Raw genomic sequence first — 13,320 nt, forward strand, 5'->3', positions numbered from 1 at the left:
GTATCACACCACCGTGATGTCGCTGCCATAGCGGCGGTTGACGGCAACCTAAGTGCGGCTGGAGGGCGAGACATGCTGTTATGTATAAGTTGAGAGAAATAAAACAATATATACATAGTTAATTTGTCGGAAATACCGCTTCAGCATAGCTTGCCGACTAATTTCTCACGGTGAGTGGTTAAGCTTATTAGCTCGGAAGCACGCTAGCTGGATGTTAGCCGGCTTTAAGTCGTCTCGTGCATCATTTAAAGGCAGCAAATGTCACTAGAAATGTTAATATTAACGAGAAAATGTCCGACAATTCGAAAAAAAAAAATTTTTGGGGGGGGGGGACATTGACTATTCGTGACAGTTGACATATTAAAAGCTTGGAAACGCATGTAAACAAACATCACTGACATGCCTTTCTAAAAACAGTAACGCGTCCCATCCCGTGCACGCGCGCTCAGCGCGAGTAAACAAACAACTATTTGTTTATTTATTTATCGATATTTTTTCATCAACAGTTCTATCTACTAATTAACCAGCCGTGTGTGTATTATCCTCACAGTAGCTAAGACACGTGTGGACTCGTTTATCAGGTTCAGTAAGATGGTCTTAAGGTGTGTTCAGGTCGCTTCAGACTCTGCAGTGCGTTTTAGGGGCATTAAATATTCTATATATTATTTTTAAAAATATTATTCTGTGTCTATACAACACACCTTGAGTGATATTTGGTCAGAAAGTCTTACCTTTATGTAAGTTCTTTTCAGAGATACTTGTACAGTTGTGGTCTTTTTTCGCAGGGACCGCCCACTGCTCATGAATATTCATCGTTCAGAGACTCTATTCTCATTATTATTCAGAGTGCTGTTGAATTCTTAATTCTGATTGGTCGATAGTGTAATAAAATGTACTGTAACTAAAATTCTGACCCGATATGATTTGCTACAGCACCCATACCATTTGACTCGCTACTGATCCGATACCATTTTTTCAGCATCAATACAATTCGGTTCAGACCTGCTTCCGTTCAGAATCAATACGCTTCGATTCACACCATATCCAGTATGATTCAGTTCAGCACTGATACAATTTGATTCATAACTAATCGGATATGATTCGGTTCAGAATCGATACAATTCTGTTCAGCCCTGATTCAGTATGATTCAGTATGATTCAGTTCAGCAGTGATCAAATTCGATCGACTTCTGTCCCGATATGATAATCAAATTTGATCATTGCTGAACTGAATCATATTGGATCAGGACTAAATCGAATTGTATCAGAGTCAAACAAGTGAGTCAAATTGTATGGGTGCTGAAACAAATATCGGAGCAGTAGTGAATCGACATGTATCGAATCATTGCTTATTTTCGGAGATGTGTATTGCATTGTCTGGAAGAGAGAGGCTCTTACCCATAGTTAAACACTTCGCTGTCGGCTCTTCATAACTGTCTGACGTAAAGCAGAACTTCAGGAGAGGGGAAAAAAAAGAATGCTGTTTATATCTGCTGTAACGAATTGCCGCAGGGACACGCTAATAAAGAAATAAATGTCTCACGTTTTCTCAGTTCTGAAAAAAAGTTCCCCTTTAAAGAATCTGATGGTGATGACTGAAACAAAATCTGGAAAGAAGATTCACAGTCACAGTGTTAGTCAAAAGTATAGCCTTGACTTTAAGCCATGGCGATCGTGGACTTTATTAATACAGTCTGTAATCTTGATTCAGTGGTGCAAAGGTTATCCTCAATCTATCCATTTTTAGATGTTTTTTTTCCAGTCAGTCAGATCCAAATGGGGGTGTGGTGTAACTCAAAGAGGTGGGCATTCAGACACCCCGTCATGTCCTAAAGTGTAAAGGACGGACTAGATCTCGTCAGATTCATTCCTAAACTGCTCGTAAAACTGCAGTTACCTCCACAGGGTCTACAAATAAACGGTGGAGCACTTTCTACGCCACTGTTAAGTCCAAGTCCCGCGTCGTGTTTTAATGGCTCTGAATCATCCCTGAATATTTCATTCATCCTCCCTCTTTCTTTCTGTCATCAGTGTTCGGAGCCTGCCAGTGTCGTCCGGCCATGGCGGAGCAGGATCCCCCGGCGGAGAAGCCCCCGGCCGCCTCACACTTCATCATCGGTTCCGTGTCGGAGGACAACTCCGAGGACGAGACTCTGGGCAAGTCGGAGCTGTCTGCAGAGGACAAGGAGCGCTCGGCGTCGCCGTCGTCTCTCAGCTCGGACAGCACTTTTGAATCCCTGGACGGGCCGCTGCACAGCATGAGGTCAGCCTTGTTTGCGTCGTCGCCGACATCCGCCGTCCGAATTGCGCTCGTGTAGATAAACGCTCGGATTGTCTCGCCGGTCGCCGTGTCAAAGGTTTAAGTGTTCTCCAGAGTCGGGTGCGATAAAACAGAGGGCGGGTCTGGTGCAACTACGGCGTGTTCAGTCTCGATTCCTTTCGAATCGAGAAGGCAGTGGCGTGAAACAGCGTGTCGGTGAGGTCTCGAAAATGTCGGGCCCTTCACGTGATTGCGTTTCTGTGTTTCCTGTCAGTACATTGCGTTAGATTCTATATCGCAGTATTACATGCAGCTTTAGCAACACTAATAGACACAAACCCTGTGTTCAGTCACTAGGTTAGAGATGTGATGCTGATTATTTCTTAGCGATATCAAAGATTTGCTAAGTAGTAGCTACTAACGTTATGTAATGTGAAATAACACAAGTTATTATAACACTGTATATATGTTTCAGACATGCGTTATATTTGCTTCCTGGACAAAAAGTCGGCAAGTCGTGAAACTGCTGCTGTGAGACAAAGAGACCCTCCCTGTACTCTACCACTTTCCTATTGGTTGGCAGAAGCATCTGCGTTGAGCAAGTAGAGGACAGACAGGGCTGTGTGTGTGTGTGTGTGTGTGTGTGTGAGAGGGGTTAGGGAGGATCGCACCATGCCTCAGTGGCCCCTTTTATGTGCCAGCATACCAGTCATGATGTAACTGTGCAATATCAGGCCATGCAGAATTCAAGGAAACACACACACACATATTTCTTCACACTGGAAATCATTGCAGCAGCAATGATTTATTTATTTATTTACTTACTTATTATTATATTTTTTTTGGTTAGGGTGCTACACAGAGGTGTAACCTGGTGTGTCTCGTGTCTTTTTGGTTGGCAGGTCTCGATTCTGCCAAACGCTCGCTCACACAGTCAGTAAGTGTTGCGTTGGAGTCCTTTTATCAATCCAAAATGAGAGTGGTGTGTGTATGTATTAACTGGAATGTTCTCTCGGGGAATACACACTGAGGTTTGTAGGGAAAACCTGGACAGGAGAAGATAGAAAAAGTGTCGTGATTGTCCAGGAACCAAAAAAAAAAAAAATCAACATTGCAAATAAGGTCTGGGACGCAAACCAGATTCGAAGCCGATTCACACAGTTTTTGACGTTTTTAAAATTTATTTATGTGCCTGAGACGTTAAAGAGCGCCGTACTTTTTATCTGTTTAGAGTTTCACGTCGGGAAATGCCGGCGAAATAGTTCAGGAACTTGATTTTCAAATCGGAGCTTCCCATGAAGTAAAGTGTATTAAAGGGGGGAAAAAAAGGAAGAAACAAAAAGATTGTTATATTGCGCAGTGTTTTTATTTTCTTTAAGGCCCAGCATGTCTGGTCTGCACCTGGTGAAGCAGGGACGTGATCGCAGACGTGCAGACCTGCAGAGGGACTTTACCGTGGCGTCCCCCGCTGAGTTCGTCACACGCTTCGGGGGAAACAAAGTCATCGAGAAGGTAAATCGGATCACGTTGGAAGTTTGGAACACGGTAACGTGGCTAACGGGTACCAGTGTAGTATTGTGTTTTTGTTTTTTTCAGTCGTTGTTCGCTAGTTTTTGAGGTTGAAGTCACGCTAGTTTTATGGATCTACGTGAACTGTAACCCTGAACAAAATTGAACAGAATGGCACTTTACTCTAGCATTTAATATGCACATGTACTTTGGCGCTGCAGGTACTAATCGCTAATAACGGCATTGCTGCTGTAAAGTGCATGCGCTCCATCCGGCGCTGGGCTTACGAGATGTTTCGGAACGAGCGCGCCATCCGGTTCGTCGTCATGGTCACCCCTGAGGACCTGAAGGCCAATGCGGGTGAGTGAACAATGCAAGCCAGTGAAAGGGGAAAGAATTTATGCCATTCACCGGCGAGGGTGAATATATTATGTCGGTTTGTACAGTACAGTCTGGCTTTGTCCTGGCCAAGCGTGGCCGAATTAATACAGGAAGAGACGCTGATTAGTGACGCATCTCCACTGATGAATGGACAAGGTCTCTTCGAGGCTGTTTGTGAGCTTCAGTTCAAATTGATTGTATGATTCGGGCATGTTCGTTTACAAGCACTGAACAACTACAGTAACTAACATGTAGATGTTCCACACTATTGAATGTACCTGTAAACAGATAAAAATACATTAGGGTTTTTTTCTTTTCTTTTCTCCTTGCCCACAGAGTACATCAAAATGGCTGATCATTATGTTCCTGTCCCTGGAGGAACCAACAATAACAACTACGCCAATGTAGAGCTCATTTTGGACATTGCTAAGCGTATTCCAGTTCAGGTAGTTATTATAGACTTTGTAAAGCATTTTACTGTAAATTCAATTACAGTCATAATTTCTATGAGGTTTCTTAGTTACTGTAGAATATACGCGTAGTGTATTCTGTGATTTTCGATCTATTAACTAGTCTCCTTTCATTGCTAGGCGGTGTGGGCTGGTTGGGGTCATGCCTCTGAAAACCCAAAACTCCCGGAACTCCTGCACAAGAACGGCATTGCCTTCATGGGTTCGTCTCCTCAAAATGTCCACCTGATTCAACACCACATAGACTGGATTAATGTTAGCATGTTTTAATGGTTCTTACATCTTTTTTTTTTCTCTTTTCTTCCCCCCTCCCTATTCACAGGTCCTCCCAGTCAGGCGATGTGGGCTCTGGGAGACAAGATTGCATCGTCCATTGTGGCTCAGACAGCTGGCATTCCCACTCTACCGTGGAGTGGAACAGGTCTGTTGATTCTCACTGGGAATAAATGAAAGTGGCAAGTCCATGGGAAAACCCCAAAATGTTAAAATAGCTTGGGCTGAGTCCCTGTAAAACCCTAAAATGTTCAAATTGCTTGTGCTGAGTACCTGTAAAACTTTAAATTGTTAAAATAGCTTGGGCTGAGTCCCTGTAAAACCCTAAAATGTTATAATAGTTCAGGCTGAGTCTATATGAAACCCTAAAATGTTAAAATAGCTTGCTGCGAACAGAATTTGAGAGGCCGTTCCATGAAAATATAAAAATGAACCGTTCTGGATTTCTGTTAACAGGGTTAACAGTCGAATGGTCAGAAGCTGACCAGAAGAGGCGAATCATCAACGTGCCCAGTGAACTCTACGAGCAGGGCTGCGTCCAGGATGTGGAGGCCGGTCTTAAGGTACTTGTGTTCACCACAGCGTATTTTCAGATTTGTAATGCTTCATGGCTAGCCCCTGCTTGCTGCTAGCGTGCCATCTAAGCCACGCGTTCTGACTGACAGGCTGCAGAGAAGGTGGGCTATCCAGTGATGGTCAAGGCTTCAGAGGGTGGAGGAGGGAAAGGCATCCGCAAGGTCAACAGCGCCGATGACTTCCCCAATCTCTTCCGACAGGTCAGTTGTGCAGTTTGATCAGCTGGCATAATGCTAATATTTAAAGAGCGGGAAAAATAGCACACTGCTATAAAATGTAATGTCAACGTTTTCTGTACAATTGTGGTAGTGTTTTGTATTTGGGTTTTTTGGTCACCTCAGGTGCAAACGGAGGTGCCCGGGTCGCCCATCTTTGTCATGCAGCTTGCCAAGCACGCGCGCCACCTGGAGGTGCAGATCCTGGCCGATCAGTACGGCAACGCCATCTCCCTGTTCGGCAGAGACTGCTCCGTTCAGCGCAGACACCAGAAGATCATAGAGGAGGCGCCGGCCACCATCGCCACCTCCGACGTGTTCGAGAACATGGAGAGGGTAAAGCACAGCGTTGTAGTTAATAAAAACGGACAGACGGGATGTGAAATCGAGTGGAAGTGTCATTTTAAAAGATTATTAAAATAATCAAAACGCCGTTGATTAATTTCCTGTACATAACATGCTGTTACGAATATAGTCATAGTTGTAAAAAAAAATAAAAAAATGTTTTACATTATTGTTTAGTGATTGTGTGTGTGTGTGTGTTCCTCTCAGTGTGCAGTGAAACTGGCTAAGATGGTGGGCTACGTCAGCGCAGGAACAGTCGAATATCTCTACAGTCAGGACAGCAGTTTTTACTTCCTGGAGCTGAACCCACGTCTGCAGGTGGAACATCCCTGCACCGAGATGGTGGCTGATGTGAACCTGCCTGCCGCCCAGCTGCAGGTGTGTGTGTGTGTGAGAGAGAGAGAGTGAGAGAGATGGAGAGAAAGAGGGAGAGAGTTGCTTTGTTCTACGTAGTAATGTGTAAGTGTACATTTAAGGTGGGTCTGTGTGTGTGTGTGTGTGTGTTATCGCTTAGTCTTGCAATAATCTTCACAACGGCTCATTTGCTCAAACACACACACACACACACACACATAGTGTGCTCTCAGGTCAGTGTGTGTCCAGGGGAAGGGTTAATGCTGTTACACCACACACTCTAAGACTGAGGAAGGAGTTCTAATGGAGTTATATTATAGCAAACAATAATTATGTAAATAGTAGGGAAAACAATTAAATATAAATATATATGTGTGTGTGTGTGTGTGTGTGTGTGTGTGTGTGTGTGTGTGTCAGATCGCCATGGGCATTCCTCTGCACCGCATCAAGGACATCCGCATGCTGTACGCCGTGCAGCCGTGGGGAGACTCCCCCATCGACTTTGAGGCGCTCTCGACCGCCCCCTCTCCACGAGGACACGTTATCGCGGCTCGCATCACCAGCGAGAACCCAGATGAGGTGTGTGTGTGCGCGTACGAGGATATTGAGGATTCATCAAACACACACCCTGTGTAGTTTGCTAAGATTATTTATTATATTTAACACGTTATGAAAAAACAAGGACTGTAGCTGGATATGAGGAAGACCTGTTTGTGTGTCTCAGGGTTTTAAGCCGAGCTCGGGCACGGTGCAGGAGCTGAACTTTCGCAGCAACAAGAACGTGTGGGGTTACTTCAGCGTGGCCGCCGCCGGAGGGCTGCACGAGTTCGCCGACTCGCAGTTCGGTCACTGCTTCTCCTTCGGGGAAAACCGCGAAGAGGCCATCTCGTATGTACACTTTCATTGTGGTATTGGAACTGTGTGTGTGTGTGTGTGTGTGTGTGTGTGTGTGTGTGTGTAGTAATGTGGTGTAACATCATTCCCATATCATTTTTTTAATTTTTTTCCTTCAGGAACATGGTGGTGGCTCTGAAGGAGCTCTCGATCAGAGGAGACTTCAGGACCACAGTGGAGTATCTGATCAAACTGCTGGAGACGGAGAGCTTCCAGCACAACAGCATCGACACCGGCTGGCTGGACCGACTCATCTCAGAGAAAATGCAGGTACACACTCCTGCCCCGTTATTTCACCTGTTAGGAATAACATCCTTCCTTCCTCTGTATGGATCTTCACGGACATTTTGTACAATGTGTTTAGAACAGTCTGATTTTTTTTTTTTTTTGTCATTTAGAAGTTAATTTCACGTTCCCGCTTCATTTACTTTACTATCTCTCTGTCTGTCTTCCTCTCCTTCTCTCCGTCCCGTGCAGGCTGAGCGCCCAGACACCATTCTGGGGTTGGTGAGCGGTGCACTGCATGTAGCGGATGTTAACTTCAGGAACAGCGTGTCCAACTTCCTGCATTCTCTCGAGAGGTGAGCCGTTAATCCTCTCTCCTCAGCATTAAAGGGCTTTTATAAACCTGTTTAAAATATCTCACTTCCTTCATTCCTTCCTTCTTTTCTTTGGTCTTACATTCCTTTCCTTTTCCTTTTTTGCTTTTCCTTCTTTCTTTCTTTTTCCTTTGATCTTCCTTACTTCTTTTTCCTTTGTCCTTCCTTCTTTCCTTCCTTCCTTCCTTCTTTTTCCTTTGTCCGTCCTTCCTTCCTTCCCCTCTCTCCCTCTGCAGGGGTCAGGTGTTGGCCGCGCACACGCTGCTGAACACGGTCGACACCGAGCTCATCTACGAGGGCGTGAAGTACGCGCTGAAGGTGACTCGCCAGTCCCCGAACTCCTACGTGCTCATCATGAACAACTCGTCTGTGGAGGTGGACGTGCACCGGCTCAGCGACGGCGGCCTGCTGCTGTCCTACGACGGGAGCAGCTACACCACCTACATGAAGGAGGAGGTGGACCGGTGCGACTGCTAATTTAGCTACTCTTTGGGTTCGGGTATTAGGGTTTTCGAGGCAGTAAGGCCTCCAGTAGAGTTGTTTTCAACGAGTGCTCTCTGTTCTTGTAGGTACCGCATCACCATTGGTAATAGGACGTGCGTGTTTGAGAAGGAGAACGACCCGTCACTGCTGCGCTCTCCGTCTGCTGGGAAACTCATCCAGTACACCGTGGAGGATGGGGGCCATGTGTTCACGGGCCAGTGCTACGCTGAAATCGAGGTAGGTGTGGGTGAAATACTGTGACTGCATGAGGTTTTTGTGGTATTTTTGCAGCGCCAGTAGTGTTTCGTGTGTGTGTGTGTATGAATGAAATACTATGTTTGGAACACATCCTGCTCAGGTTTTACACATGACGGGTGAAGTGCTTGAAGTAGTAGTATTCCGATTTTTGAAATTTAAAGCTGCTGTATGTCTTTTTCTAAGCCCACATGTGTCACTCTGTGTGTGTGTGTGTGTGTGTGTGTGTGTGTGTGTGTGTGTGTGTGTGTGTGTGTGTGTGTGTGTGTGTTTTCCAGGTGATGAAGATGGTAATGACTCTAACTGCAGCAGAGTCGGGATGTATTCACTATGTAAAGCGAGCGGGGGCCGTGCTGGAGCCGGGCTGCGTGATAGCCAAGCTGCAGCTGGACGACCCCAGCAGAGTGCAGCAGGCGGAGCTGCATACCGGGGCCTTGCCCAGCGTTCAGGCAGTGGCTCTCCGAGGGGAAAAGCTGCACCGAGTCTTCCACAACACTCTCGACCATCTGGTGCACATCATGAACGGCTACTGCCTGCCCGAGCCCTTCTTCAGTCCAAAAGTAACACGCACACAAAATAACCCAATATCACAATTTTGGCACATCGTGGTATCTCCTTTTCTAATACAATAGTGTTAGTAATAATGCTAATACAACACTGTGTGTGTGTGTGTGTCTTCAGCTGAAGGAGTGGGTGGAGCGGCTGATGAAGACCCTGCGGGATCCGTCTCTGCCCTTGCTGGAGCTTCAGGACATCATGACGAGCGTATCAGGTCGAATCCCCCCCGCTGTGGAGAAGTCCATCAAGAAGGAGATGGCTCAGTATGCAAGTAACATCACCTCTGTGCTCTGCCAGTTCCCCAGCCAACAGGTACACACACACACACACTCGCATTCCCACTTCAGAATAAATAAAATAAAATAAAAAAATCATGTTTGAATTTCAAATTCATCAGTTTATCTAATTATATAATTAAAAACAGACTTTTTATTTTTACTTAACATGCATTATTGTTACTTTCACTGCTCTTCATCTCGTCTCATCTCATCTTATCTTTCGTCCTTTTTTTTTTGTGTCAGATCGCCAACATCCTGGACAGCCACGCGGCCACGCTGAACAGGAAGTCGGAGCGCGAGGTCTTCTTCATGAACACGCAGAGCATCGTGCAGCTCGTCCAGAAGTCAGTCGCGCTCGGAAAAACACACACACACACACACACACACACACGCGCGCGTGTTTCTATTCATTTGACCAATGCTGTAAACATAATCTTAGGTAAAACACCAACCTAGTGTTGCAAAAGTTTTGGCACCTTTTTCTTTTTTCCTTCCTTTTTTGTTTGCCCTGCCTTCCTTCCTTCCTTCTTAATTTACTTTCTTTCCTTCCTTCCTTCTTTTTCCTTTCTTCTTCCTACCTCCCTTCCTTCTTTCTTAATTTACTTTGTCCTTCCTTCCTCTCCCTCTTCAAGGGTCAGGTGTTGGCCGCACACACGCTGCTCTTGTCTGTACTGAAATTTTGTGGGGGGGAAAGTGTGATTTTTAAGTGTGCAGAAGCTGTCACCGATCATTTATGTCGCGTCCACAGATATCGCAGCGGTATCCGCGGCCACATGAGGGCGGTGGTGATGGATTTACTCAGGCAGTACCTGAAGGTGGAGGTGCAGTTTCAGCATGGTGAGAGTTCACTTTTCCGCTCTAGCTGTTTGGTGTTTTTTTTTTTTTTTTTTTTTTTCTTTTTTTCTCATTCACACAAATAGAATTGAAGATCTAGAGCTTCACATGTATTCTATATCGAATAACGTGCCTCAGACGGAAACGCTCGATAAATATCCATGACCGCTTGCATCCACAAAAGACTTGCGCCATAGATATTTATCCAAAATGTACACATGGACACGAGTGTGTGCGACGCGAAATAAATCGAAAATCTTTGCGTGCGCGTGTGTTTTCAGGTCACTACGATAAGTGTGTGTTCACGCTGCGTGAAGAGAACAAGGGCGACATGGCCAACGTGCTTAACTACATCTTCTCCCACGCCCAAGTCACCAAGAAGAACTCTCTGGTCACCATGCTGATTGTGAGCACACGCCAGCATCCTCACTCACACTATAGAAATGAGACGTTTCTCTCAGCTGTAATTTTCTCTCTCTCTGTCTGTGTTTAGGATCAGTTGTGTGGGCGGGACCCCACATTGACCGATGAGCTCATGGGCATCCTTACCGAGCTCACGCAGCTCAGCAAGACCACCAACGCCAAAGTGGCTCTGCGTGCCCGCCAGGTACACACACACACACACACTCTCACATACTCTCACACACACTGAACCAAGCTGCTTAACTCGGCTCTACAAAATTACTGAAGAGTTTCCTGGCTTTTGTTTTAAGGTGCTGATCGCGTCTCACCTGCCTTCATACGAGCTGCGTCACAACCAGGTGGAGTCCATCTTCCTCTCTGCCATCGACATGTACGGCCATCAGTTCTGCATCGAGAACCTGCAGGTACACATCTGGAACACATATGGCTGAAACGCTCGCAGCACTTTCGGACGCGGTGGAACGCGTCAGCTTCTTATACTGTGGCACCATCTGCTGGTCGCTTGCGGAACTTCATTTGCTTCACAGATTTCTGGAGATCTGAAATATATATTTTTTTTCTCCATCTGCTGTTTACTCGACTCGACACGCATGTCATTAATACAATCCTCAAAGGATAACCAGAAGGATTTTCATGCGTCCGTGTTTTTTATTTTTTTTATTTTTTTTTAATTAATTAAAATGTTGTTTGTTACTAATATCTCATTTCTGACGTAAAGACATGACCCGAGTTAGAACTTTCTTTCCAAATGTCTTTCGTTAAGTCGTTGATCAATCCGTGAGAAGATCAACGTGACGTCAAGTTGTCTTGCATCATTTTTCCTCTCATGCTTCGCTCTCTAGAAACTCATTCTGTCCGAGACGTCCATCTTCGACGTGTTGCCCAACTTCTTCTACCACAGCAACCAGGTGGTCCGAATGGCCGCTCTAGAGGTACGTGGAGGACTTCTCATGTGATATAATTATTTTATTTATTTATTTATTTTTTAAAATATTGTTAACAGAGCATGATTTTTTTTTTTTCCCTCTTCATCAGGTGTATGTTCGGAGAGCGTACATAGCATACGAGCTCAACAGTGTCCAGCACCGGCAGCTAAAGGACAACACGTGCATCGTGGAGTTTCAGTTCATGCTGCCTTCGTCTCATCCCAACAGGTGCCCCAAGATCATGCTTTGAATCCCTAAAAATACCACTCCACCTCACCCCACCTCACCCCACGCCATCTCCATTCCACCTTTCTGTTGACACTTAGGAGGGAGGATCGGAATAAAGGGAAGGGGTGAATTGCCCAGGGGTGCTCATCACTAACTTAAACATAAACATAAGCTAAGCTCCGCCTCCAGCATTGTGGTGCATACTCTCTATCAACGACTTCATAAAGAGCGCTTAATTCATTTTATTTGAGGGCAAATGCCTTATTAGTGGTGTTCAATATTTAGTTAGTCAGTGTTGAGATCTGGTTGATAACTGTACTGGACCAATAAGATTTTTTGCATGCTCACCACTCCCACACTCTGGCTTCGCTTGCACGACTTGAACAAACAATATTAACAATATAGCCAAAAAACAAAATGGCTGTCTGTTTGTAAAGCATGTGATCAAACACGTTTTAATTTTGTTGCATGCCTCGCTCTTGACCTTCTGACCCCTTTTGAATCAACACTGTTGAAATCTTGAAATGCTGTGAATGTTGCATGTGTGTGCGAGGGAGGAGGAAGCAGTCTCCGGTGTGGTATGGTTTTAAAGCGGGAGGATGTTTTCTTCTTATCTACTAAAGAAATACGTCAAATGTTTAAAGTGATGTGATTAGAGTGATGTGATATCACGTAGCACTCGAGACTGCCTCCTGTCCCTCTTGGCCTGACACTAACCGATCAGTAATCAATGTTATTTGATTGCAGAGGGAACATCCCCACTCTAAACAGGTACAGTACACATTCTTTCTACTGTCAACCAATTTGTCTAGCAGTCTCTACCGAATAATGTAGATCTAGAGTAAGTAGTCTCAAAAAGCAACATGGCCAAACACCCGGGAATCATGTTTTATGGACTCGGAGACATGCCCTTCAATTATTTTCAAGTTGGAATACTAGCACATTTAGAAATTCCCCCTAACCTGTCCGGTTAGGTCATGTTCATTAATCGGCTAGCTTTATCAGTAAATATAGTGAATTTTTTTATGAATATAACTTAGAAATCCTGTCAGATTAGCTTGTGGTAGCCAGTGGGGCTAACTTTAGCGGTAAGCATTGTTAATGTATTTGAGTACGAGAGAAATCCTCTCAGAAATCCTGTCACGTTAGTTCATTTTGGTCATCTGGCTAGCCTTAGCAGTAAATATTTATGCATATGATTTATAAATCCTCTCAGAAATCCTGCCAGGTTAGCTCATGTTAGCCAGCAGGCTAGCTTTTAGCAGTAAGTACTGTTAACGTTTACGAATATAACAGAAATCCTCTCAGATAACCTGCCAGGTTAGCTCATGTTCACTAACTAACTAGCTTTAGCAGTAAATGTAGTAAACATTTATGCATATAACTTAGAAATCCTGTCAGATTAGCTCATGTTAGCCAGCAGGGCTAGATTTTAGCAGTAAGTATTGTTAACGTTTAC

The 13,320-nt window shown here is 44.8% G+C and overlaps 1 protein-coding gene across 9 annotated transcripts in view; it reads left to right on the forward strand.

The window, feature by feature from the left end:
- Positions 1 to 13,320, forward strand: part of acaca (acetyl-CoA carboxylase alpha) — a 31,950-nt gene continuing 18,630 nt past the window's right edge. For 8 of the 9 annotated variants that reach the window (XM_053617668.1, XM_053617669.1, XM_053617670.1 and 5 more), the window contains exons 1-27: positions 1 to 170; positions 2,032 to 2,263; positions 3,640 to 3,772; positions 3,991 to 4,129; positions 4,487 to 4,596; positions 4,741 to 4,822; positions 4,943 to 5,041; positions 5,350 to 5,456; positions 5,559 to 5,669; positions 5,811 to 6,020; positions 6,237 to 6,407; positions 6,801 to 6,962; positions 7,108 to 7,271; positions 7,397 to 7,547; positions 7,755 to 7,858; positions 8,113 to 8,340; positions 8,446 to 8,596; positions 8,893 to 9,174; positions 9,296 to 9,484; positions 9,694 to 9,794; positions 10,199 to 10,287; positions 10,566 to 10,690; positions 10,778 to 10,891; positions 10,998 to 11,111; positions 11,550 to 11,639; positions 11,743 to 11,861; positions 12,609 to 12,632. In XM_053617668.1, the coding sequence (XP_053473643.1) occupies positions 2,061 to 2,263; positions 3,640 to 3,772; positions 3,991 to 4,129; positions 4,487 to 4,596; positions 4,741 to 4,822; positions 4,943 to 5,041; positions 5,350 to 5,456; positions 5,559 to 5,669; positions 5,811 to 6,020; positions 6,237 to 6,407; positions 6,801 to 6,962; positions 7,108 to 7,271; positions 7,397 to 7,547; positions 7,755 to 7,858; positions 8,113 to 8,340; positions 8,446 to 8,596; positions 8,893 to 9,174; positions 9,296 to 9,484; positions 9,694 to 9,794; positions 10,199 to 10,287; positions 10,566 to 10,690; positions 10,778 to 10,891; positions 10,998 to 11,111; positions 11,550 to 11,639; positions 11,743 to 11,861; positions 12,609 to 12,632 (3,572 nt within the window). In that variant the 5' untranslated portion in view covers positions 1 to 170; positions 2,032 to 2,060. The remainder of the gene's footprint in view (positions 171 to 2,031; positions 2,264 to 3,639; positions 3,773 to 3,990; positions 4,130 to 4,486; positions 4,597 to 4,740; positions 4,823 to 4,942; positions 5,042 to 5,349; positions 5,457 to 5,558; positions 5,670 to 5,810; positions 6,021 to 6,236; positions 6,408 to 6,800; positions 6,963 to 7,107; positions 7,272 to 7,396; positions 7,548 to 7,754; positions 7,859 to 8,112; positions 8,341 to 8,445; positions 8,597 to 8,892; positions 9,175 to 9,295; positions 9,485 to 9,693; positions 9,795 to 10,198; positions 10,288 to 10,565; positions 10,691 to 10,777; positions 10,892 to 10,997; positions 11,112 to 11,549; positions 11,640 to 11,742; positions 11,862 to 12,608; positions 12,633 to 13,320) is intronic. The other variant, XM_053617674.1, reaches the window with a different exon arrangement.

Source organism: Ictalurus furcatus, chromosome 28, assembly GCF_023375685.1.
Source record: "Ictalurus furcatus strain D&B chromosome 28, Billie_1.0, whole genome shotgun sequence".
Lineage (NCBI taxonomy): Eukaryota > Metazoa > Chordata > Actinopteri > Siluriformes > Ictaluridae > Ictalurus > Ictalurus furcatus.